The 26,938-nt window shown below is 53.0% G+C and overlaps 1 protein-coding gene across 17 annotated transcripts in view; it reads right to left on the reverse strand.

The window, feature by feature from the left end:
- The window catches only part of TACC2 (transforming acidic coiled-coil containing protein 2), a 206,033-nt gene that overhangs the window by 78,305 nt on the left and 100,790 nt on the right, over positions 1-26,938 (reverse strand). For 15 of the 17 annotated variants that reach the window (XM_077877359.1, XM_077877366.1, XM_077877369.1 and 12 more), the window contains one exon: positions 17,019-17,153. In XM_077877359.1, coding sequence (XP_077733485.1) covers positions 17,019-17,153 — 135 coding nt within the window. Of the gene's footprint in view, positions 1-810; positions 964-17,018; positions 17,154-26,938 lie in introns of those variants that run through there. The other 2 variants (XM_077877371.1, XM_077877370.1) reach the window with 1 other exon arrangement.

The raw sequence follows: 26,938 nt of genomic DNA on the forward strand, positions 1-26,938 counted from the left end.
AGATCTGCTCAGTGAGCCCCATCCTCCAGACACGCCTGGAAAGGAAACGGAGAAAACCGTGCAGAAATGCCAATTCTAACGGACACCCATCCAGGATAAGGGCCACTTCTGAGCACACCGGCTCTGTGGTTTAGAGAAAAGATCGGATTCCTGAATCAATCAATGCACAGCCAAACCCTGCTTGGACCAGTGGACCAATGACGAGACTTCGGCTGGCTTCACTAATAATAGCAAGCAGCCTTGTCCTCGACAGTGTTCAGCGGAGTGAGTATGGATGCCTAGGCTAAGAGGACTGAATGTCTCCCAGCCTCGATCCACGCCATCTGCCCTGCCACGCGACTGGCTGCCCCTAAACCGGTCTGTCTCCATGGGCACCAAGCTGCCACACTTAAGGGTTCTTCCCAAGAGGCCGTTGTTGATGCCCGGCTGTTCCCTGGCAGGAAATACCACTGTGCTGGGGGGGGGGGGGCGGTGCAGAGTTAAGATGCTCATGGCAGGGAGCCCCGGAACATGCAGTGGGCTGCTGAACACCTGAGGTCCAATGCCCCGGGGTCATTTTTGCGCCCCCACCCCGCCCCCGAGGAGGGGTAGTACCCTGGGGCTACCAGATGCTCTTTGCAGAGGGAGCATCAAATGCTGGGGGAGCAGCCACCAGGCGAAGCCGTGCAAGGCTGCCGAGAATTCTGGGCCAGCCGCGGCTCGGGGCTGCAGCGGCAGCAGGAGAGGCGACACTAACAAAGCCCGGGCAGCCTCGCCTCCTCCCGGGGAGCGGAAGGGGGGGCTCCGGGCCGGCCCCCGCGGAGCACTTACATTGCCTCGGAAGCCTCCAGGTTCGGGTCGCTGGCTGGGACTGGCTGCAGGGACTGCGACCCTCCCATCCTCGCTGCGCCCTGGCGAGCAGACTAGCCGCGAGCGGGGCCAGCGTCCTGGCGCGACTCCTCGAGCCGGGGGCCGGGGCGGACCGGCCGGCGGCCGGGGCTGCTGCACTGCAGATGGGAGCAGCCGCTGGCATCCGTGGCGGCGGCGGCGGCGGGCGGCGGGCGGCGGGAGCTGCGGCCGAGGGGCCGGGGAGCGAGCGCGCGAGGGAGCGAGGGAGCGAGGGTGCGCGCCTCCCAGTGCGCGCGAGCGCGGCCGTGCGCGGCTCTGCCCGGGGGCGCGTGCGAGCGCGAGCGCGGGGTGGTCCAGGCGGGGCTGCTCCTAACCCCGGCGGCCGGCTTCTGTGTGCCACTCGGTGATGTCATCACCGCCGAGCAGCCCCGACGCCCGCATCTGCACAAAGCTCCCCCGCCGGCTCCGGATACGGGGTGGGGGAGGGCGAAGACCCTCCCTCGGCACCCACCCACGCAGCCTCCCCCAGCCTCGCCCCCACCGCCCCCCATTGTGTGGCTTTGAAATGCAAATGAACGGCGCGCTGGGGAGCCCCCCGGCCCCCCCCTCCCCTCGGAGGCAGGGGCGTGGTGGTCACGGCCGGGCGGATGCAGAGAGAAGTGGGGGTATTCTCACCCCGGAGGAAGGGAACGCACGTTCCCGCCCCAGCCTGCGTGTGCAAGGGGAGCCGCAGGTAAACAGGCTGCGGTGCGCAGTGTGCAAGACGCGTGCGGTTTGCCGCTGCCCGCTTCTGCCTCCTTCAGGCCGGCGGCCGGGCCTGGAGCCCGATGAGCCTCATCCCTGCTCACAGCGAACCCAGGCCCGGCCTCCAGTGTGCTCGCACCATCGGTGGAGGCTGCGGGGTGCGCAAGGTGGAGAGAGAGCAGCACAGGGCCTGCAACCCCATCTTCGCCCACCAGTTCTCTACGGGGAAGCCCTGAACAAGGGCTCATCGGAACCAGAGGCCAGGCGAGCTGGTAAGCCCGCAAGGTGTCCAGGGAAAAGGCAGCTTGCCGTGACCTGCATCAAACGGCCCATCTCTGTGATTCCAAAAGCACCCCATGCCCTGCTGAGGGCAACAATGCCCACCCAGCCAGCCCAATCCCCCACCTAACAACAGGTACCTCAGGAAGGTTCAAGGCTTGGGCTCCTGGGCCTTCTCACCAAAAGCTTCTACAGAAAGGTTTTACCTCTCACAGGTTCAGAGGTTCAGGGCACACCTGGGGGCCTGACCATTTGCCTCTGCTCTACTTTCAATGCAACTGTATTCTGAGCTCCGAAGGCAGACTGACAATTGAATTAAAGTGAGTCCCTGGGGCTAAGTTGAAAACCCTTCTACACTTTACCTCGCAGGTCTTCACCCCCTGGTGCAAGCTTAAAATGCATCTAAACTGTGGCCAAAAGAAAAATAAAACGAAAACAGGACTGCTCAAAGCATCTTCAAATTTCCTCCAATACACGGAGAGTGTTTTCTCAAACTGTGGCAAGGATGTTTGGACAGGGACTTTTGAGGTTGCGGCTCAAAATGTCAGGATGGTTCTAAACGTTGTGGTGGGCTGATGTTCTTCTGTGCCTGTTTAAGATCAGTGTCAAACAAAAAGCCAGAAAAATCCAAACTCTTTCCCAGGACACATGAAATTTCCAGGAAATACTGAGACTTTTGCATTTCCATGAAGATGGCTGATGACTGTGTCAGTCTCCTGGAGAGTCACCATCAGGGTGGCCTGGTGAGGCTTGCTCCAGAAAGCGTCCCCGGGGAAGCCATCACTCACTGTCAGGGCAGGGTGTCATCTGGGGGCAGAGATCCTGTGATATGTTGGCCTCCAGCACCTGAGGGTTGGTTTCCCCTCAGAAAGCAGATCTCTTGGGTCCAGTGGGCAGTTGGGAGTCCAAGCCACCACATTATGTGGAGCTGAAACTTTCTTTCATAAGCACTAACGTAGACTTAGTTTTTTGAGGAAAGTGACCCCTTCCCTGGGGACGGAGAGTATGGCCTTGAGCCAAAGTTGGCAGAACCACAATCAGAACCCATCTGCTTTTTTGTTCATGACACATGAAAGCACGGAACAATCCAAGAGTCCTCACCCTCAGCAGGTAGGGGTTTCCTGCAAAAGCAGGAGAGAGCTTTGAAATGAGCTGGGAATTCCAATCTTGACTTCTTTCTCATTATGGGGTCGCCTAGAGCCAACCGCTCAACCAGCCTAAGTCTCTGCTTCCCCAGCTGGCAGAAGAGAGAAAGCATCTACTTTGCAGGGTATTGGGAAATTAAATAAAATTTTATATATATATATATATATATATGTATATATATATATATACACATATATATATACACACACACACACACACACACACACACACACAGTCCCACGAGCCGGCCCCTAACTGGTGCTGTGCAGTGCTAATTTTCTTTCCTTCTTTACGAGAAGCATTTTCCCCTAAGTAAGTGCCATTAAGGAAATGAGGAAGCAGTAAAATGAAGTGCTTTGATTTAGAACCCCAACAACTCAAATGTCATGACACACTGATACTTCACTTACGCTGCCACCAACTCCGTGATGCCTACAACACCACTGAGAACCAGGGGAGAGACCAGTGCTACGTGGGGCCTGGTGATGCCACGGAATACCGCACGTGACGAGTTGCACAGTGTGCTTACACAAGAGCTTCTCACGCCCTCATTCGGGACCTCTTGATGCTCAGTTTATACATACTTAAAACATATTTGCTCATCTAGTAATTCAGCCAACAGAAAAACGGAGGGAGGGAGAGTATTCCAGAAGACAAGGGCTTGCCACGGGTTGCAAATGTGCTTCCCCCACCCCCTTCTCCCTCTCCTCCAGGTGAGGACACGGCAAGAAGGCTGTCTTCTGCAAAACCAGGAAGATGGCTCTCGCTGAGAATCCAGCCACACTGTCACCCTTGCAGCCTCCAGAACTGTGAGCAGTACGTGTTTTTGTTTGTGCCCCCCAGACCACATTGGTTTTTGCTACAGCAGCCCATGCTGATCAAGACAAGGTGCTGAAGATACACAGATAGGACCAAGAGGACCGGCTGACAAGAAGCAAATAGACAAACTGTTCAAGTCAGACCAAGGGAACCCGAAACCACGGTCCAGGGCCCTGTGACCTCGTATCAGTGCTCCGTGGAGCCCTGGGTTCTGGTCATCCACAGGGACCGCTCATGACACAGACACCACCCCGTACACTGCACTCCTGCCTGTCACTGCCCCCCTCTTCCTTGCCTCCTCCCCGTCCCACCCCAAATCATTCCACAAAGGTTCAATCATGGGTTCGCACAGTGAGAAAGCACAGATTCCATCTGGAATTACTAAAATGCATGCAGTTAGGCTCCTAGCGCTTGCTCCCCCAGTACTCACACTGCACTGAGCACCGCCTCAGGCCACGATCCGGGCTGAGGCTACATATGCCATGTCACGGCTCCCCTCTGCTGACTCCGGGCCTTTCTCCCAGAAGGGGCTCCCTTCGCGTGGCCCAGCTGCCCCTCCCTTCCTTACCACCTCTTCATTCCCAGCCCGTTCTCCAGACTTTACCCTGGCTGCCCCAAGCAGAACATTTCCCCTCCAGAGCAAGCCAGTAATCTCTGGAACTTCTAACTGGGGCTGCAATGAGATCCTAAACTCAGCCCCTCTTGGGGCTTTTGGACCATAGCACATATATTCTGGGACCCTGATGGCAGGCTAGGCCCACTTAGATGGGCTTTACTACCAACCCTCCTGGTGACATCTCCCAGACACCCTAGAAACCTGGGTAAATCAAGGGGTGCACCCATCATTTCTAACACAATTAGTAATTTAACACATCTTAATGCACTTGCCATGTACCCAGCCTGTAAGTGTTTAATGAGTCTATCAAATCTCTGTAACTGAGAGATAAATTATATGGTAGAGATTAAATCCCACCAAGGTCCAAGGGACTGAGCCACAGTCCAGAAGGGCGAGCAACGTGAAGCACCTCTGACAGCCCGAGACAAACTTGAGCGGCTCTATCTTTGCCTGTGGCCTCAGAGAAGTCTCCAGTTGCCATAGCAGCCACACTCTCCAAACAGGACCAACGGACCCCTGCACTGCTAATTAGCCCAAGCACACACACTGAAGAAAAGTAGGTCAGATCACAGAAAAAAACCCATCTGGAGAGCACTAAGAATGTAAACACAGATGGAGAATGGCCCGGGTCCTGTTTCTTTAAGTCCCCGGTCTTCACCACCGTCCAATACCCCGGGGTGGGGCCCGGTGGGGAGGCTACACGAAACCATGTGGACCCTCTCTTTCAGGAGTCAAACTTGAGCCAGGCTCCATCTGACAGTACCATCAACTGCCTGCTTGCAACTTTCTCCTCCGCCCAAGGCCCCAAAAGTCCAACCCCTGTCTCAGTACTCTGTGCTCCCTGCCCTCCCCCTAGGGTTCCACCCGGTGGCAGCTCTTCCATCTCGGGCCTCCCATGTGGCCTGAGTTCAGCACCTACATGTGAACATGACCCTGAGACCAGCAGGTCCAATGAACAGGACCAAGTGTGGGCAAGAGTGGCACACTTCAGGCACACTCCCCGCCAGGTTTTACAGATCTAAGATCCTCTTCCATGGGCTTTGGAGACACATCTCTCATGTTACACAACCTTGCTCCAGAAGCTGACAGCGGCCCAATTCCATATCCTGGCCTTGATCCTATGACTCGCTCCACCCTGTCCTTGAGCAGAGCCAGGGTCCTTCCTGTGACCGCAGAGCCGAGGAGGTGCCCCACCCCACCTTTCCCAGTTCTCTCAACGCCTCCTGGGGTATCAGTCCTAGCTCCGGGTCAGTTCCTGGGAGGGTCAGTCCCGGCAGGCCCTCAGACTTCTCTCAACCACTGGCACGTCGGAGCCTTGGCACTTTCTCATCCTATTCATCCCACTTTTTCCATGTGCCTGCACCTGCACTCTGCTTTCCAGCCATGCAGCATGCCCTACATGCAGCCAGGGCTCCATAAACATATGGGGATGACACCTCAGAGGGCGTGGGAGGAGGTCCTGGCAAAACTCTTCAATTATCCGGGGGCGCCTGGGTGGCTCAGTCGGTTAAGCATCTGCCTTCGGCTCAGGTCATGATCAAGCTCTGCATTGGGCTCCCTGCTCAGTGGGAAGTCTGCTTCTCCCTCTCTCTCTTGCTCACTCTCTCAAATAAATAAATAAAATCTTTACTTATTTATTTATTTTTAATAAAATCTTTTTTTTAAAAAAGTCTTCAATCATCTGATGAACAGAGAAAGGGGAGAAGACTAATGGGTTTCTTTCATTTCTGGGGCCAGAAGAATCTATTCATCTTCTAGACTCCAACGTTCAACCTCACATCCTCGCCCTTAGGAGCCAGAGTGGTTTCCTCAGGCTGAAGCACAAGCTCAGATAAAATCTCATCTCTTCCAGGAAGTTCATTCCCTTTCTTCTTTAGAAAGGGCTGATCTACTGTATGTTTTCCTTGCCACCTTCACCATATCCTACCCATGAGACCTTCCAGAGTTCCTTCCAAGCAAAGACGGCTCCAAACACTACCCTTTGTGGGGTAAGTCCTTTCAATTCTGTCATGATCGAGAATGGAGGTTGAGGGTTTTACTGTCGCACCCAGAGAGGCACCCCAAGATGTGCCAGAAAAGAAAGAGAGATGAGACACACTTTTACTTCAAAATTAAGAATGCAGGTTACAATGTTAGTCTTTGCTTCCTACAAGAAGGCAGGCAGGCAGGCTGGTGTGGAAAACGCTAGGTCTACGCAAAACTTTAAGTTAGTGCCCAGAAGTCTCATCACGTGGAGAAGGAATCAGTAACATAACGCCAAGTCCAAGAAGACGAAATAAGAGCCTCAACATCCTTCTGTCTTTACCGAATTCATTCAGCTCATTTGAGATGGAAATGCAGGAGAACTCCTGGGATCACTTTTTAGGGAACAGACCCTACCTAAATTTAGAAAGCACTTAGGCTTGCAATTCAAGAGACCATAGAAGAAATTCAGCTAGAAAAGGTGTATGGAAGCCAGAAGGGGTAACGTTATTCCGGAAGTATTTGTTGGAATAAGCTTGGCCCTAAGTTTCCCGACAGCCAAAGCGAAAAGGGCAACAATCGTGATCAGTCACAGAATTCATAAAACCCAGCGGGTTCGGAAAAAAAAGGAAAAGGCCACTCCATGGATGAGCAGGTGTCCTGTGACTGACATTCTCAACCTATTCTCCCCTGGGTCCTCTGCCAAGAGACCCTTCTGCCAAGGTAACATCAATGTCATGGGGCGGCTTCTGCAGGCAGAGCAGTGACTACTCAGCCCCCCGCCCCCACCCCCAGGCACTCGGTAACATCAGAAAGCCAAGAAGTTCCCAGAGGACAGATTTCCAGTTGCTCCATCCCGAGGAGAGCGTCCCCAGCATCTGTGTTGCCACGGCAACAAGGTTATGGAGGAGAAGCAAGGATCAGCCTGATGGGGATGATGGGCCAGGGAGCAACCACTTACAGACTCGGTCCTCCCCTCCCACAGGGAAGGAAGCCCTCCTGGCTTCAAAGTGGCCACCAGTTGTCTCTCGACGACCATCAGGCAAATACCCCGTGCTGCCAACTGCAAAGGAAGCTAAAACCTGGGAGAACACGCAGGACACCCTAAGTCAGAGAAACCGATTCTGGAGAAGCCGTGACAGCCGGCCATCGGTGAACCACCAGAGGGGATCGGAGGGATGAAGAAGGAGACAGCTTCGAAGAGGGAATGTCAAGATCAAGATGCTGAGAGAAGCCCTTCAGAAAACTCTTAAAGCCCTCATGGGTGTATGGAGAAGGGACTCGCGTGTGAGAGGAGGAACTCGCAACCCTGAAACTCAGGCAGTCACCCAGGGCTGGAATGCTTTGTTCGTTCTAAAAACTAGCATATGGTAATCATGACCTCCTACATCTTGTTATATATACAACTAACCATTTTCATAATTTCTCATTTCTTTCTCAAGGTAAAGTCACAGCTAAACCCTTTCCACGCTGTTACCATAAGACTTTGACTTATTGGGCACTTGGGTGGCTCAGTGGTTGAGCGTCTGCCTTTGGCTCAGGTCGTGATCCTGAGTCCCGGGGTGCCAGGATCGAGTCCCACATCAGGCTCCCCGCAGGGAGCCTGCTTCTCCCTCTGCCTCTGTGTGTGTGTGTCTCTCGTGAATAAATAAAAGAAATAAATAAAATCCTCAAAAAAAAAAAAAAAAACCTTTGATTTATTACATGGGTTCATTTTAAGTGGCCTTTCTCAGGTAATAACTGTCTTCGGATAATCCAGACCTGTTCCTCTGACTAGTTTTATAAACTAGGTTTAAGGTCATAGGCAAAAACAGGGTGGTCCAAGGTGGACGTGGGTCAAATAAAACTCTGACCTCCAATATTCAAGCTCATACTCAGGAATAAAGTCAAGTTTCACTCAAACTTGGGAAGAAGAGAAATAATTGACGTGCCTGGACCAGCCGCCTTTCTTTCAGATCAAGAACACAGCCAGTGGTATCCACCTTTCTTCTCAGGGAAATATTTCCAAGAACAGAAAAGTCTGTAAGTACTTTTCAGGGCCTGTTAAGAGAGATTAAATACCGTATTTGGTTCGAAGGTTGATGTGTTAATCCACTGAGTTCCTCTAGAGCTTATGCTGACTGGTTTTAGAGGCAACTCGGTGGGGGTGGGGGGGGCAGATCTTTTAAGAAAAACAAGCAGGTGTAAACAGAGATGGGACCTCCCAGCTGCCAAAATCAGCAGCAAAGCAGGTTTCTTTTTTTTTTTTTTTCCTTTTTTTTTTTTTTTAGCAAAGCAGGTTTCTAAGGCCAGACTGGAGAAACAGGTTGAGAACATCAGGTGCCCCTTCTGCGTGGGGAGAGGGTTCCTCCCCATGGCTCCAGGGAGGCCTTTTGGGGTGGCAATGCTTCCAAGATGAAAACACAAACAGGCACGTTCAGAAGCTCAAGGTGTCTTGCTCCTTCCCTCACTGGAAACAGAGAGCGGGTCCTGGTGAGGTCCCTGGCCGGAGCAGCGGCCCCTCACCAGGCAGGCCACCCGTCAGCTAGTCTGGGGGGCATTACTTTCCACGCCTGAATAGCAGTGACACCCAGCCTGCCATGGGGCTGCCCTACTTGGGAGCAGCGCAGTGAAAGCCAGGAGCTGAGGACCAGAACTGCTGACTCAAGGCTCCAGGATAGAACAGAAATCCAGAACGGCTGGGCCAGAAATAGCACCCATGAGCACCTACTGATAGCATAATTAGCATAACGTTTGAGGAGACAGTGAACGAGTAAGTGCGTGGGTGTGAGTGTAGCGACATGCGTGTGCACAGATGTGCCTGCGTGCACAGATATGCATGAGCTCATGTGTGCATTACCCAGCCCTAAAAATATTTCCCTTTTCATGACCATCCCAGTGGGCCTGTCTGTGTAATTCCCCCTGTACCCTGTCTAGTCGTCACTGTAACTGTGTCTGAAGATAAGGGATTATTTTCCCTAAATACTCCGATTTTTAGGAATTGATTTGTCCATGTGAAGCCAATCTTGCCGTGACAACAGACTGACCCAATTCCTGCCTCCTCCCGCTGGCTTTAAGGAAGCGTGGGAGAGGCACCACCACGTTTCCTAGCAGCTCTCAGAGGCTGCTTACGGATTCAGTTCTGACGCAGCGTAAGTGCATATGGTACATTTACATGGTTTTGCATCTCGTTAAGTTATTAATCCAGAAAGAGATGAAGGGTTCCTGCTTTGTGTGAGCATTTCCACCATGCGGTGACAGCCCAGCCTGGGACACATGCCTCCTTTCGCCCACATGGGGTGGCTCCTTTGTTTCTGGGAGGCCAACTTCTCTCTCCAAAAGGGCCTGCTCTGACCCCTTCATCCTAGGGTAGTACCCCCACCCCCAGCATCCCCAGCATCGTTTCTCCTTAAGAAACAAGTCTGAGGGGTGCCCGGTGGCTCAGCAGTGGAGCAGCTGCCTTTGGCTCAGGGTGTGATCCTGAAGCCCCGGGATCAAGTCCCACATCAGCCTTTCTGCATGGAGCCTGCTTCCCCCTCTGTCTGTGTCTCTGCCTCTCTCTCTGTGTGTCTCACGAATAAATAAATAAAATCTTTAAAATGAAACAACACAAAAGAAACAAGTCTGAGAGGTGCCTGAGTGGCTCAGTCAGGTAAGTGTCTGCCTTCAGCTCAGGTCATGATCTCAGGGTCCTGGGTCAAGCACCATGTCAGGCTCCCTGCTCAGTGGCGAGCCTGCCTCTCCCTCTCCCTCTGCCCTTCCCCCCTGCTTATGCGGTCTCTCTCAAATAAATAAATACAATATTAAAAAAAAAAAAAGAGACAACTAGGCAAGGTAGGAGGGCTCAGACCATGCCCCCCACATGCCGCATGGAATGCCCAATGCTTAGCCCAGAGCCAGGAACATGGGAGGCTCTCAACTGCTATGTGGACATAGGGCTGGGTGGACATCTGGGGGGACAAGCCTGTAATTAGGGACATAGAGGAGAGAGGTCGAAACTGAAATTCTTTCCAACTGAGGCCAGAGCTTAAGGAGAACCACTGAAGCAATCCTAGGACTTCCCTTGCTGTCACCTGCAAGGCCCAGAGCCATGCCCTCCAACTTCCCCAACCTCAACACCACCCCACACTGACAAGTCTTGCTTTTTGTGTGTGTCACTTGGGGGTAGGGGAAGGCTGGGTGCCCAGCAATGACATTTGAATTAAAATCTCTTCCTCATTCACCTAATTCAGAAAGATTAATGGCGAACAGGGTAAACTGCTCATTTACCCGAATCTTTAAACCGACCCGAAGAAGTTACCAAGCCCTTCTGGTCCTCTGTGTCCTCATTTGTGCAATAAAAATAAACAGGCCTTTCCCACCAACGTGGATATCACCAGGTTTAAATGAAATCAAAGAGAAGATTCTTAGTACAGCCGTGCCAGGCATACAGCAAGTGCTCAATATGTGTCAGTTGTGGCTGCTGCTGTGGCTGTGTCATGAAAAACCAAGGAGTCACTCTGCCCCGGGGAGAACTCGGTGTCCCTGCCCCAATGACTCTCAGAGCAGCCCCGGGACACCAAGTCCAGAGCTCCTCATTCAGCTGGCAGGCTTCCTGAGACACTCAACCCAAATGGGTCCCACCACAGCTTTGCTCTAGGAGCTTGTGACCTCAGGCAAGGTCCTGACTTCACTGGGCTCAGTTTGTCCACCTTTATTTTTTTTTAATTTTATTTATTTATTCATGAGACAGACACAGAGAGAGGAAGAGACATAGGCAGAGGGTGAAGCAGGCTCCATGCAGGGACCCTGATGTGGGACTTGATCCCGCAATCCTGGGATCAAAGGGAGATGCTCAACCACTGAGCCACCCAGGTATCCGTTTGTCCACCTTTAAAATGGAGCCAATAAACTTGGGAGGGAGAGGAGCCCCAGTATCTAAACTTGAGAAGGGTCACAGGACCCTATGGTTTGCAAAGCTACCAGGCAGTCATGCTCATTGAGATGGATTTTTATTTTTTAGTTTTTTTCCTTTAGAGATAGATTATTAAAGTCGGGAGCAGGGGGACTTATTTGGGGGCACAAAGTGGGCAAGTCATTCCCAAAGAACCAGCTGTGCTTTGCTCTTTAGCCAGGAGATGAAGAGCTGGGACTGCATGCTGGGTGGGAGCACATGGGGGGATGATGTCCCTCCCCTCCTGAGCCCCCACTTTGGGTAGCATGCAGAGGAAATGCTGGTGCAAAGCCCAGAGCCCTGGGAGCCCCAACCCAGAATCACAGCCCAGCCCAGGAATCCCCATCCCTGCACAGTCCCCTCAGGAGAGTGTGGCCGCCATCTGCAAGAGTCACTGCTGCATCCCCAGCTGCAGCTTCAGAGGCCTGCACAGAACAGAAGCTCAACGAACATTCACGAACATTCATGAGCAAATGAAGGAAGGAGGGCACACAAGCCACACAAGGATTCAGATCCACACAATCCCCACAGCCACTGCCCAAGTTCAGGCCACCATCACCTCCCACCTGGACCACGGTGACCTCCGGCCTCCCCTCGCCACTCATCCTCCCCTTGGCCATCGGAGATTTTCCCCACAGCTAAACTTGGTCCGGACTCTCCCCTGCTTTAAAAGGGAAGATGAGGGGCAGCCCTGGTGGCTCAGCGGTTTAGCGCTGCCTGCAGCCCAGGGCGGGATCCTGGCGTCCCGGGATCGAGTCCCACCTCGGGCTCCCTGCATGGAGCCTGCTTCTCCCTCTGCCTGTGTCTCTGCCTCTCTCTCTCTCTGTGTCTCTCGTGAATAAATAAATAAAATCTTTAAAAAATAAAATAAAAATAATAATAAAAGGGAAGATGAGGGGCAGCCCCAGTGGCCCAGTGGTTTAGTGCTGCCTTCAGCCCGGAGTGTGATCCTGGAGACCCAGGATGGAGTCCCATGTCAGGCTCCCTGCATGGAGCTTGCTTCTCCCTCTGCCTGTGTGTCTCTCATGAGTAAATAAAGAAGGAAGGAAGGAAGGAAGGAAGGAAGGAAGGAAGGAAGGAAGGAAGGAAGGAAGGAAGAAAAAAGGGGATGATCTTCCTTTCACATTGTGGATCCCAGCAAACCCCCAGGACCCTGGCTGCGGGCCCCTCCAAACCTGACCACCACTCACCTCACTTGCCACTCCTTGTCACTAACCTCACCGCTCTGCCCCGAGCACCTGTGTGCCCCCCTCCAGTCGGTCCAGGCCTGTCCTGCCCCATGGCCTAAAACTATCTGTTGGGCCTCTCCACCTCCCCGCAAAGCCATGGCACGTGCGGCTCCTCCCCAGCAACACATCACACATGGGACGTAGCACGGAATCAGCCTAGGACCTGTACGCTAGGTGGGCAGATGGATGGAAGAATGGATGGTGAGTGGACAGATGTTTAGATGGAAACAAAGCAGGAGACCACGCTACAGGATTTGCTTAGATTCAGAGCACCTGTCACCTTCTTGCAGCTGCAGCATCAGGCCTGTGACTTCATCTCATACATCTCATGAGTATAAGAGAAGCTAACCGGCCCACAGAGGCAGCAGACCCACAGGCAGGGAGGTGCCCCGAGCCAGGCATGTTCTGGTGCAAAGCCCTTCTCTCACCCTCCCTCCCTGGACCCTGATCGCCTTGCGGGTCTAATTTCTCCACCTCCCCTTGAGCAATCTATGATCAAGCCTGCTGCTGGCAACCTCCCTCTTCCTACCTCCAGCTGGGTCTGGGGGCTCCAAGGCAGATGTACACCCAGCTTAGAAGAAAAGCAGCCCCCTAATTAGAGTGCAAAAATCCAAACTTATAACATGGAAGCCAACCTAATATGGGACCAAGGGCTTTACCAGGAATGAGTGGGAGCTCCCAGAAACCTTCCACCCTCCAGAAGCTGCGCTGGGCACCCCCCAGCCACACCCTCCCTGGCTCCTCACAGCTCCCCTGTACCATCTGCTCCTCACTGAAGCCCACATCGTGTCGGACTCCCTTCCAGGCTGCTCTCGGGGTCCCAGGGCTCCAGTCCAGCTGGGGTCACAGAGCTGAAGCTCTGCAGTTTCTCCCAGCTGTGCTCCAGAGAAGCCCCCCCCCGCAGCTGCCCACTCTCCTTCCCTAAGGAGGGAAAAGAAATGACACAGTTACGGTCCTGGGTCCCGTCTCGCCACACCTGCTCTGCACATACAGAGGCTGCCACCTTCTACTGCCTCTGCTGCTGTGGTAACGGCCTCCCCTCACCCTGTTCCTCTGCTGAAGCCAGCAAGGTGGAGCTTCCAGCAGGCCTGTGCAGCCACCCAAACACCGGCCCCCTCAGGAGACAGAGGCCCCAGGAGGGCTGGCCTATGCTCAGCGCGCCAGGAGCGTGCTACTCTACAGCACATCCATGCCCAGTCTGCCCTGGAAGAAGTGCTCTTTCAGGGGTTGCCTGGGCGGCCTGGTCGGTTGAGCATCCACGTCTCAGTTTCAGCTCAGGTCATGATCTCTGGGTTCTGGGATCAAGCCCCATGTTGGGCTCTGTGTTCAGTGTAGAGCCTGCTTCTGATTCTCTCTCCCTTTCCTTGTCGCTCTTGCTCTCTTTCAAATAAATAAATAATTTTTTTTAAAGTGGCCTTTCAGGCAGGAGAATGCATTTAATGACATGTGGCTTACGTAAATAAGGGTCGAGCAGGATTAGACTCACATCTACTCCGCACAGCACCTTGTTGACAGCAGCAGCAACCCGACATCCTGAAAACAGAGAGGATGGCCCTGACCCCGCCTACAAAACTAACCACTGAGCTGTGACCCGGCAGGCGTACGGGCTCTGAGTGCAAGGATGTGCGGCATTTTTCAAGGGGTTCACGTCTCCAACCTGCATGGAAGAGGGTGGGCACCACCTAGGGGGGGCCAGGGGGACATGTACTCCCTCCAGCACCAGGAAGATCTCTTAAGTCTGGGAGAAGTGTGGATAGAGAGATGCGAGCAAATTAGGGCTGCCCAATGCAGCCAGGGGCCACAGGACATCTCACCTGTGAGCCAAGGAGGCCACCTGCCTGCCCCAACCCAGGCTGGAGTTCAGGGCAGCATTTCTTAGGGGTGCTGTGCCCTGTGCCTCCTACATCCGCATGGAACTACTTCCTCCTTGCAAGAAGCTGTTTTTCCCATCTCTTTCCTTCCAGATCTATCCAGGCAGCCCTTGGCCAGGCTTTCAAGTTATCAACTCCTGCGGTCCCCCGCAGGCCACTGGCAGGTCAGTTCTGAACAGGGATGTAGTTTGCTCAGGCTCACACCCACCTGGCCCATGTGCCAACACACTGGGCTCTTTGGCACAAGCCTCCCGAGGGTCCAAAAACACGTGGTCAGCTGTGGCAGCCTTGGCATGAGTGAGGGCTTTGGACCTGCCTTGCTAGAAATTCTTTATTGTGACTCCCTGCCTGGCTTCAGCCTCCTGGAGCTCAACTCATCACTACATGATGCTCTCCAGACCATCTTCGAAAATCAAAAAATTTGGGGGTTTGCTGAGGGCAGGGCTGGAGGCAGAAGGCAGGCCCAAAGCCTGGCCGTCGCAGCAGACAGTGAACCTCCCAGGACAAGCTCTTTGCTTCAGGCAGGGTCAGACATGAAGCTCTCTCTCCCCCACCAGGCCTCTCTCAAAGTCACATCTGTTCTCCCAAAGGCTTGTGTCCTAATGATCACCAGCGGGTGTAGGGGGAGGGAAGGAGTGTGAAAACCCGGAGACAAGCCATTTGCGCGGGGAAGGTGGGGCTGTGTCATCATTTCCACAGCAGCCATTAGAGCCAGAAGGAGGCAGCAGGAAGTCGCCCAGCATGCTTGCAAGAACAGAACATCTGTCGACTTCGTAATAAGATGTGCCCCCGGGTCTTGCTGCCCTGCCACTCCCCTCCAAGCCCAAAGACGGAAAGGCCAAGCCACAGAGGTGGGGGGCGGGGGGAGGACCGCGCCCTGCCTGCACACAGCGAAAACACATGCCCTCCTCCATCAGAAAAAGCCTGGCTGGAAATGGGAACGGAGGCAGGATGGACCTCTGAACCCCGAAACCAGTACCGACCTCAGACTCTGGCCCAGGCTCGTTCAAAAACAACTTCCATTTCAGCAAAATGAAATTTTCATCTGTGCATTTTTGAAACTTAATTTGAAAACCTCCAGGGACCCACCGGAGGGGCAAAGACAAGTTTTATTTGGATCCGTGGATCTAGGTCACAGCCCCGTGGCTGAAAGCAGCCACAGAGAGAGAGAGAGAAGCTGGCAACAGCCTGCAGGTGCAGTGGAGGGCAGAAGTCAGGTGACGGAACCACGGCCACACCTGGCCCCATCCTGGCCTACTGGGCAGGACACAGAGCCTCAGGATACAGGGGCCCTGGTCAGTCCTGAAACCAGGCCTGCCCTGAGGATGTGGAGAAAGGGGAACTCTCTTACACTGTTGGTAGGAATGCAAGCTGGTGCAGCCACTCTGGAAAACAGTGTGGAGGTTCCTTAAGAAGTTAAAAATACGACCCAGCAAATGCACTACTGATGTGGTGAACTCATGGGACCCCTGAACCCCAATGTTCACAGTAGCTCTGTCCACAATAGCCAAACTGTGGAAGGAGCCACGATGTCCTTTGACAGATGATGGATAAAGAAGATGTGGCCTGTTTATACAATGGAATATTACTCAGCCATTAGAAAGAATGAATACCCACCATTTACATCCAAGGGATATTATGCTGAGTGAAATAAGTCAACTGGAGAAGGGCAATCATCATATGGAAGACAATCATCATATGTCTCACTCATACACGGAATATAAGAAATAGTGCAAGGGACCACAAGGAAAGGAGGGGAAACTGGGGGAAAATTAGAGAGGAAGACAAACCATTAGAGTCCCCTAACTCCGGGACACAAAGGGTTGCAGAAGGGGAGGTAGGTGGGAGAATGGGGTGACTGGGTGATGGGCACTAAGGAGGGCACTTGATGGGATGAGCACTGGCTGTTATATTATATGGTAAATTGAATTTAAATAAAATTTAAAAATAAAAATGCAAATCTGATCGTATCTCTAATTGGCCTTGGGCCTTCTGGACCCTCTCAAAGTGAAGCCCTAGGAGTCAGAGGCCCAATGGCCAAAGCTAAAACAAGGTGGGCAAAAAAATAAAGAGTAAAGAAAAATAGTCTTATATTATGACCCAAGGTATAAAATAGATAACCCATGAGTCCATGTTGATAGAAATCAATGAGTGAATAAGTGAGGCCCTCGGTCCCCAGCGGAAGAGGGATTATGGCAGCAGGTGGCCTCCAGACAGGAGCGGCAGCTTCAGGCCTGGCTCTCCAGCCTGCCGGCCACCCCTGCACAGTGAAGACTTGCCAGTCTCCATATTCACATGAGCCAAGTCCTTGACATAAATTTCTCCATCTATGTATATATATACACATCCTACTGGTTCTTTTTCTCTGGAGAGCCCTGATAATCTGCTTGCTCACGCAGGATATTCCCACTGTTATGTGGACACTTGCCTGCAGGAGTACACCTCAGATTGACTACAGCCCAAATGATTATTTATGGCATCACAGATCCAAATTGTCCACATCTTGCTGGTGCCATCCCAAATGCGGCTCACTCCAGGGCCTAGGGGGCAGAGACCACCAGACCCCTCCTCTCCAGGGGCAGCAACCGTGGAGGGAAAGCTTGATACCCTACCTGCTTAAGTCCTTGGCTGGCCCCTTGGGGGAGAGAGTGGAAGCTTCTAGTCCATCACCAGCTGGGGCAGAAGGCAAAGACACATGTTCTGAGGCTCGGGGAACCAGATCCGTACAGGCAGCAGCTGGGGAGGTGCTGGGAGACACAAAGGGAGAATTATTCCCAGTGGAACTTGGCTCATTAATGGCACATTCATCAGCCCCCCTCACCGCCCCCCCAGCCCACCCTAGGCACATGGAATGGGCTATTTAAAGACCCTGCACACTGCTTCCTCGATCCCTGCCCTGTTCCCCCAGGGCCTTTGCTTAGACACAGCAGAGGCACCCCCCTCACTCCCGGCCAGTCATGAATGCCCCCCTGTGTTAGGCTCTAGCAGAACCTGGCATTTCTTTGATGGAGGCAGTGTGGGTGCTCAACACACTCTGTGAATTGTCTTCTTTGATTTCGGCGACAGGACTTCTGTATGATCACTTCTGATCATTTTTTTATAGGCAATGAACTCTGTGAATTGACAACTACAATTCAGCTTTGCCAACTTGCTGGGATACACCCCCAAAATCCAAGGCTGGGAAAGGCCAAGGCCAAAAGGCTGACCAGTAACCGAGGAACCTGCACCAGGGATGCGTGGGGACCCCTTGGGTGGGGGGGCCAGGGGTGGCACAGAGATCTACAGGAGAGCGAGGTCCACCTTCAGTGGGTGAGTGCCCCCTGCTGGACATCCAGGGAAATGCCTGGAGGGCAGAGAGGCCTGCCCACCGCCCCTCTGAAGGGGGTGGGGGGACAGCCACCTGCAAACACACTCTCAAGCAAAGAGCTCAAGCAGGTCTGAGTTTCTCCTTTGGCAAAAAGCAAGACTATCAATGCCCCCCACAGGCTAAAGCTCGGGAACGGTTTTCAGGGTGGGTTGGCCCTCCCAGCCTCTCTCCAGCTGTCCACACTGCTGCCCACAGGGAAGCTGGCAGGGCCCAAGGTGGCCCAGCTGGCATTATGTGACTCAGCACCCAGAGCCGAAGCCAGGCCTGAGGTCGAACCAGGGTGTGAGGTTTCCCAGCCTCTGGTAGAGGACTTGCTTCTTCCCTCTGAGTGTAAACACCTGCAGGAAGCCCCCAGCCTGCAGCAACGCAGGACACTTGGGTTGCGGGGTCAATCATGTTCCACTGATCTCCATCCCCTCCAACTCCCCCTGCATGGTTGGCTTCCTGGACTGGGGGACAGTTGTCGTGGGCGCCCCACACTCAACACACTGGGAGAATTCATATGCTTGCCCCAAATCCCTGTCACTCTTAGTGGGTGCTTAGCGCCCCCCCCCAGGTCCCCCACCTGCTCTGCTCCTGCCAGGTGGGCCGCCCTCAGAGCCCACAACAGAGCCCACATCAAAGAAATGCCCCTTGGCCATACCAAGCCAGCAATTCCTCAGCCTCCACACCTCGGCTTCGTATCACTAAGCAACAGCCACAAAAACAGCAGAAACTCAGCCTTGCTGGGAGCTCAGTCCTGTATGTCCGGTCCTGGGTGCCCAGCGGGGCACACCTGGTCCCGTGTACCCCGTCCTGGGTGCCCAGTGGGGCGCACCTGGTCCCGTGTACTCCATCCTGGGTGCCCAGCACTGTGTGCCAGATCCCATGTACCCCATTCTGGGTGCCCAGCAGGGTGCACCTGGTCCCGTGTACCCCATCCTGGGTGCCCAGTGGGACGTACCCGGCCCCGTGTACCCCGACCTGGGTGCCCAGTGGGGCGCACCTGGTCCCGTGTAACCCGTCCTGGGTGCCCAGCACTGTGTGCCAGATCCCATGTACCCCATCCTGGGTGCCCAGCAGGGTGCACCTGGTCCCGTGTACCCCATCCTGGGTACCCAGCGGGGCGCACCTGGTCCCATGTACACCATCCTGGGTGCCCAGCAGACTGTACCTGGTCCTGTGTACCCCATCCTGGGTGCCCAGAGGGCACACCCAGTCCCATGTACCCCGTCCTGGGTGCCTTATGTTGGGTGCCCCATTCAGCATGTCCAGCACCAAGCACTTCACATCCATGACCTCAAACAACCATCACCACAACCCTTTGAGGCAAATGTCACCATCTCTGCTTTACAGAGAAGGACACAGGCTCTGAGGGCCGAGGTCACTTAGCAAGGCCACGTAGCTAGCCTCCGACGACTGGCCAGGCCGCCCACGTGAGCCCTCGGTACCCAGGCAGAGGGAGGCTGGGGTCTCCCAGCTGGCTGTGACCAAGCCGGGGGTGGGGGTCAGAAGCAGAGGCAGAGCTGAAACCCACGTTGCCTTCTTCCCTGAACCCCACAGAAACAAAGAGAAAAACAGAGACCAGAGAGTAACAACCATGGGAAAGCCCCGGGTGAGGCCGATCCACACGTGAACAAAGATGACAGCGAGTGTGTTGGACAGAACTTGGCGAAACCACAAAGTGGGTTTACAGGCACAGTGACACCTCGCCTGTCCAAACTGATTTATAACAACTGGACAGTGGTTGAAAAAATATATTTTATAAAGACATGATTCAAAAAGAATAATGCCAAACTATTGGGGGCTTTTAAGCTCCGTAAAGAACCATTTTCACACTTGGAAAGCTTACACTCACTCATATTCCTAAGCAGCGAACAGGCCACTGACAAACTCAAACTACTCGTCTAAAACTTAGTTTCCTAAAGAAATCATGCTGGCCGAGCTCCCTCTGCGCACACCCCATGAAGACTTTATTTAATGCAGACTGAAGACAGGTGATAGAATCTGTGGTTCTGCTACATTAAGGTACCCTACCAAAGCGCCAAGGAAAGATAGCTGTCTTTGAAAGCCCGGGCAGACGGGAGGGGAGACACTGCCCAGGGTCTGCAGCCTAAGAGCAAAGCCAGACCCGCAGGGTGAAGCACGGTGACAGTCACACCACTGATGAGGGTGCTCACAGGTGACAGGCATTTGCCCTCACTGAGAACTCGGTGTGTGTGTTGGGGGAGGGGTGTCCCCTCAGCCCTGCAGCCCCTGTCAGCCTGGAGGCCGTGGCTCCTGGGCCTCCACCCTGCCCTCTGCTGGCCCCACCACCCGGGGCCACCCCCTTCCTGCACTGGGCTCTCAGGACGTACAGGACAAATGAGTCAACTGCTCTGTTAGGAATGTGGCCACCACTCTCTTGGCCCATCCCCAGGGGTCAGGGACGTCAGGCCCCAACAGGGAAGCAGCTGGTGACTCGGTGCAGCACCAGAAGCTGGGACTATCCTTGCCTCTCCATCACCCCTTCCTGCTGAGTCACCTCCTCCTTCTGGAAACTCTGTCCCAGGCCACCTCTCTCTGCTGCCGGGGGCCACCACCTCTCCAAGCCAGGCTTCTGCACATCCTGCTGTCCTGCCTCCTCCGTCCCCTCACATTGAGCCCCACGGTCACCAGGATGACCCAGCCCGAGTTCTGAGAAGGTCCTGGTCTTGCCTGAAACTTTCCGCAGCCGTAGGAATCCAGGTGGGAAGACTCCCTGGCCTCCTACACTGGCTCCCGTGCCCCCTCTCCATCCTGTCCCCTCCTAGGCGCATCCTCTCCCTCTCTCTGCTCTAACCCCACCAAGCCAATCCCCTGATGTTCCTGGCAGCTTCTTGCTTCTGTGCCTGGGCTCAAGCACACCCTGCCCCTGAATGCCACCCTCTCACAGGCCCCTCCAGCCCACCCCAGAGTCCTCCTGAGGTGTCACCACAACAAGGAGCCCCAGCCCAGGTGGGGGTAACTATGCCCACCCTGCACGGCCAAGCTGGGCTGGGCCTCTGACCTGTTTTCAGCTAGGGTGTCCTGCTCCCCTCCCAAAGTCTTGGGGCGGCCACTGTGGCTTTTCTGGCCCCCAGCACAGAGCCCAGGACATGGAAAGTGCTCGGCAACACATGGCGGCAGCTCCTTCCCTGCCTCCATGGCCTCCCCAGCACAAAGGCCACTAACAGCAGGACAACTGTGCCATATTCTGAAAATCAGAATCAATCAGGAGTCGGAGGCAGGACCAGCAACCTAATTTGCCAGCAAAGTGGAATGTAAGTGAATGCAAAGTGAAAATGCAGAGCCCCACGTTGCAGAAGCATCGAGAATTTCAGGACGGTGACAGCAGAGCACTGAGATAAGCACAGGGCCCTGGGTGATTGTCTGGGTGGCATGAAGCCAGGCCCTGGTTCTAGACCCCAAGGTCTAGAGCTTCCCTGGCGCGGAGATCTCTGTACCCCACTCCCCTGAGCTGCCGGAGGGCGGCGTTGCTAGAGCAGAGATGAGAAGCAGGTGGGCACAGTTCAGCCCCTCTGCGCCAGCCCCCACGTCCACCCTAGCCCCCCTGACCAGCAGGGGCCCACCCGAGACATCATCGTCAGGGAGCTGGGCCCTCAGCCACGGCCAGTGCCCCTGCCAGCCCTCAGGGCGAACTCCTGGATGGGCACCGAACCAGCCCAGAGAAGGCCAGGGCCCGGAGACAAGGACCTCACACCTGTATTCTCGCGTCACTTATGCCGGGCGTGTCTGTTCTCTGGCCTTCATCTCTTCTCCTACAAAATGGGCTCGGGGTAAGACACGTGAAGGCCTTCCTAGGCACACTCTGAGACCCCTCTGCCCATTTAAGGAGTTACCCAATGTTTCCCAAGCCTTAGTGGATGAACAAAGAGCTGCATTCAAAGTCGCAGCATGTTGATATTTTTGGAAGATGACGGAAATGTTGATTTAATTTAAGCCTTTTGTGTTAAAGAGAAGCGTTAAACAGAAGACAGAAGCCACCATACTTCCAGCAGACACATGTGACTTATTGATGGTGGCATTGTTTTTTTCCCTGCTAGGTCCAGCTGGACGGGACCTTAGAATCCTTTGGGACACAGATCCCTGGAAAGCCATTACTAGTGGTCAGAGTTTGCCACTTGCCAAGGTCCTCACAAACGGTAACTGGCGAGCCAGCCCCTCGGATGCCGTTTCCACCCACACCAGACCCAAGAAACATGGACAATGTCGATGCAGGGCCTGAGTTCAGCCTGACAGCCCTGCAAGTCCCACCGTGGTGAGATGCTGTCACTAACTGTCGCCTGTTGACTCCCTGGTCAGGGCTTGAGTCCCTCCTGGCAGGTCCCCTATAGACCTGACAGCGAACTGCATTTCAGAGATCAGCTGGAGTCGCCAAATTAAGCCCCTGTCCAAGGACAAACAACAGAGTGACCTGGCTGTCACGGAGGCGATAACACCCCTAAGATCCAGACCGAACACGCCACGTCCTGTCGGGCCAGATGGGCGACAGCATCTTATCTTCCATTTCATATCACCATCTGGAAGGTATTAGCACAACGACCCTTCCTTGCAGGCTCTTGATTTTTCCTTCTTGAATCCCCCAAGTGCACACGATCACGTCACAGGGCGAGAGCTAAGGCCAAGGACTCGGCTCACATGGAAAGTCAGATGTAAGCTAGAGGGAAGAAAGTACTCGGCTGCCGCTGCTCCGGAGAGCTAAGCTTAGTGGGTCAGGGCACTGGAGAGCAGGCCAGCAGAGGCACGTGCTTTGATAAGACGAGTCTGGGTGACAGGAGATACAGCAGGCTCCTCTGACACGCAGCCTTTGCAAAGCAGCAAAGCCTGAATCCGAGGTGCCCAGACAGGCTTGCAAATTGGCTGGAAACCCCAAGGCAGGCCCATCGAGCTATTTCAGTGTCCCTTGAGATAAACCAGCATGTGAAACCCAGCCCAGGCCAGAGTGTGAAGGGCCCCCAAACATCGCTGACCTTCACACGTCCAGCGGGGGGCTGGCTCCACACAGTTAACCCTGAACTGGCCTATGAGCTCCTTCCCAGCACGTTCTTACTACCCTCCCTCCCTCTGCAGAGCACACCTGTGCTCAGAGAAGGGAAATTACATTTAAGCTTGACCCAAGCAAAACTTGGTCTGGTGAGGAGAGGAAAGGTCATAAGCGCCATCCCAAAACTATGCGAGGGCCTCTGATCTGGGTCATTAGTTGTCGCTACAGTCACCAGTGGCTCTGTGGGTCCTCTTTCCTGGCGTGGGATTCCTTCTGCACCCTCCCGGGCCCTGGTTACAGAGAGTGGGAGGCAGAGGGCAAGAAGAAACTGACCTCAGATATCCAAGATTCAGTGATTTATTCAGAAAGTAAAAATCTACCTACACAGTTAATGCTGCTCAAGGCCCATGAGAAACCAAAACGCAAGAACAAAATCCTGTGTTCGTTTGAAATATGAAATTGTCAATATTTGAACATTGCCAAGGTGGCAATTTGTGTGCTTCTACCTCATAGTAGCCGGTTGGACTGGAAACTCAAAGGCCCTGACCAAGCATGAAGATGCACCCCAATTTACTCAGCCTACTGGGTACCGGGTACGTCAACTGGATTTGTCAGCATGTTCCTTTACCATATACCGTTTAAATGGCACAAAGCAATTCTGATATTTATTTCTAATTTTTTTGGAATTCTGTTATTTAGAGATCTTTGAGTAATCCCTTTTCTTTAAAAAAAAAAAAGATTTATTGATTTGAGAGAGCTGGGGGGAGGGGCAGAGGGAAAGAGAGAGAGAGAATCTCAGTGGACTCCCCACTGAGTGCAGAGACAGACATGGGGCTCAATCTCATGACCCTGAGATCATAGCTGGGGCCAAAATCAAGAACTGGACGCTTAACCAACTAAGCCACCCAGGTACGCCTGGATGATTCCTTTTCTTTTATTTATTTATTTATTTTTATTTTTTATTTTTTGGATGATTCCTTTTCTAAATAAAAAAAAAAATAATTTCACTCTGTCATTCTGTTCTTAATAAGGTACTTCCTTAAGGAAAGCTTCAGCTAAGCTCTGTGAGGCAGCTGAACCCGCTCATGCATACCCACAGCTGAAAATCTTTTGGTGCAAACAGATGCCGCCAAAATAAACCACATGATTTGGGAGCAAGAGGAAAAACAGAAGCTGTAAGTCAGTGTGAATCCCCTGTACTTTCAACTTCAGAAAATTCTGAAGTTTCTGAACTTGGAAACTAACTCTCTAGTGAGGCTCGGACACTGGGCAGGAGCCACCTCTGCTCCTGGCTCCTCTGTCCGACGGTGGAAATCAGAAACTTTAGCCACCAGCCGGGGCAGATGTCTCCAATCCTGTGGAGCTGCCGATACCCAGAAGGAGGAGAACAACTTTGGGACAGGACTGCTTCACCCCGTGGTTCTCCAGGTGTGGACCCCAGACCAGCACCACCATCACCTGGGAACTTTCCAGAATGCAGAGTCTTGGGTTGCACTCCAGACCTCCCAAATCAGAAATTCTAAGAGTGGGGCAGCCACCTGTGCTCTAACCGGGTTAATTCTGATGCACACTGAAGTCTGGCCTCCACGGCCATGAGTCAGGTGAGCAGCTTCCCAGCGGTGTGCCCAGGGAAGGCCTCGAGGTCTAGGGAGACCCTCCTCTGCTTGGATTCCTAACGGAAAAGCACAGGAGGTTCTGGGACGTAGCCAGAATGCCCCATTCTACTCTGTTTAATAATGTGGTACAGCTGGAAGGTTGCATTTAAACAATTATACGGCTTGAAAAATGTTTTTGAAAATACTGAACAGATGGGAATATAAGTGGCCATGGACAATGCAGTCATTTGCAGAATGTTCTCAAAGGTCTGGACCCCGGGAAGCCAATGGCAAAAAGGGAAGCTCAACCAGTTAAAGCAGGTTCACAGGCTCTTTCCTGAGGAAGAAGCAAGTTTTGACATCCTCCAGTGGCTCTAATAGAAGAGAGGGGGTGTTTCCAAATCCCTTCCATTGTAGCTGAGGATTGCCTGAGATGGGGGTGCCATCTCTCTTCTTCCCTATTCAGGGAGAAGACGTCTTGTAAAGGAAGGACATGGCAACAAGAAAATTGACAGGCAACTGGAGGGAGGGAACAAGAGTGGCTTAAAGCAAACCCTCCAGCCCCACTTAAAACATTTTTTTGAAACTTAAATCTTGAAATTTTAATTTTGAAATTTTAACTTAGATTTTGAAATTTTTAATTTTCAATTTTTAAATTTAATTTTCAAATTTGAAATTTAATTTTGAAAATGTAATTTAAGTTTAATTTTGAAATTTTAGTTTAAATTCATTTTTTAAATTTGAAGTACCAACACAGCTCCTGGGGGAACAAACCTCTAGAAGGGCCTGTCACAGCCTCCCCCTGCCTGGCCCTCTGCCTCTCCTGCCCCTACTCTCAGCAGGACACCAAGGAGGATCTGAAGGTGGTGCTCTGTCTGAATGTGTGTGTCTCCCTCAATCCACAAACTGGAATCCTTATCCCCAGTGTGTTGGAATTAAAGGGTGGGACCTTTCGGGGGGCAACTAGGTCCTGAGAATCCCTACAAATGGGATTAGTGTTAGTGCCCTTATAAAGGAGACCCCACAGAGCTCCTCGGCCTGTTCCCTCACATGAGGACACAGTGAGAAGTCTGCAATATGGAAGAGTCCTCACTAACCACCGAGATGGACGCCCAGCCTCCAGATCTGTGAGTCCCCTGGTCTGTGTTGCTTTGTTACAGCAGCCCCAACAGGCTAACATGGGTGGGGAGGGGCAATAGGGCCACAGCTGAGCTGAACAGCAGCCACCGCGCCCCCAGAATGCCCTTCATAGTTAAGCCTGTGGACTGGATCAACAAGGTCAGGTGCAGCTGATTCCTATTACTCACAGTGGCTACATTCTATAAAGTCGTCACAGATGCCGAATTAGCCAGTTCTGAACCTCTGTTCCTAGCGGTTATGCTGGGCTGGGTTCCTGCAAGCCTCTGGTCATAATACTTTTGTCAACTGTTCAATATGTACCTATTTTATGTGCATTTCTGTGCGAAAACACGTTATTTAATGTACATCATTGACTTCACAGCCAACACCATTATCACTTATGCCCAAATGAAGCTTAACTAACAGAAGAATTTTCAACAGAAGGCACACCACAGCCTTCTTGCACTAAAATGCACTACCCAGCACTTCACCGCGACGTTTGGGGGCATGAGCAAAAACTACATTACAGAAACCGTGGCCCTGAACCCACCATGAAGGACACTTGTGTACAGTATGAGAGCTGCTCTCAGACAAGGCCATGCTTGCTCTACCTCAGTGGGGAGCAAGGGCCCCAGGCAACTCTGATTTTTTTTTTTTTTTTTATCTATTTATTTGCTGCTCTACACATGTTCACAAATGCCCATGAAAGAACCATAAGTATTGGCCTTGGGGTTACAAATAAATCTTAGAAAGAGGCAAAGTCGCAAATATGGAAGCAACGAATAAGGAGTATTGTGTGGAAGCAGCTGGTGACCAAAGCCAGACCAATCCCTGCTCCTATCAGCACTGCCTCTTTTCTATTAATTTCCAGTAAAACCAAGACAATGCAACTCCAGACACATGTTCAATAACACTGGCCAGGCCAGAGCCGCTCTTGGAACTCCACCTGAATCTCTCTACTGGGGAATGAAGCCAGAAAGCTGGCCAAGTTCTCAGCACTGATTAGATCTGTGCTTAACCACTGGTTCCTTCCTGTACCCTGTGATCATTCTTGGTCATGGTGAGAGGTGACACAGCTTCGCTACAATGCGTCATCTTCCTTGGCCTTGGAAGAGGCCAGTGATGCAGGCAAAGCCCCAAGCGTCGTGAGAGGAAGAAAACTGGCTTTACCCACAGTCAGTGAAGTTCAGACCAAAGGCTTTGGCATGCAAGCTGAATCTGCTTCAAATTCCAGCTCTGCTGCTGCTCACCAGCTCTGTGCCCTTGAACACGTACATGGAACTGAGCCTCAGTCTGCTCGTATGTAGAAGGGCAAAGGGGTCTGTAACAGAACCTCTCACTTCCTCGGGTGTCTGGAGGATGTACAGGGACACACGATGGGACATGCTCCACATGGTGGCTATAGGTCCGGGACACATCATTTAAAATACAGCCTCCAGGGGTACCTGAGTTGCTCAGTCGGTTAAG

This window comes from Canis aureus, chromosome 29 (genome assembly GCF_053574225.1).
Source record: "Canis aureus isolate CA01 chromosome 29, VMU_Caureus_v.1.0, whole genome shotgun sequence".
NCBI classification, from domain to species: Eukaryota; Metazoa; Chordata; class Mammalia; order Carnivora; family Canidae; genus Canis; species Canis aureus.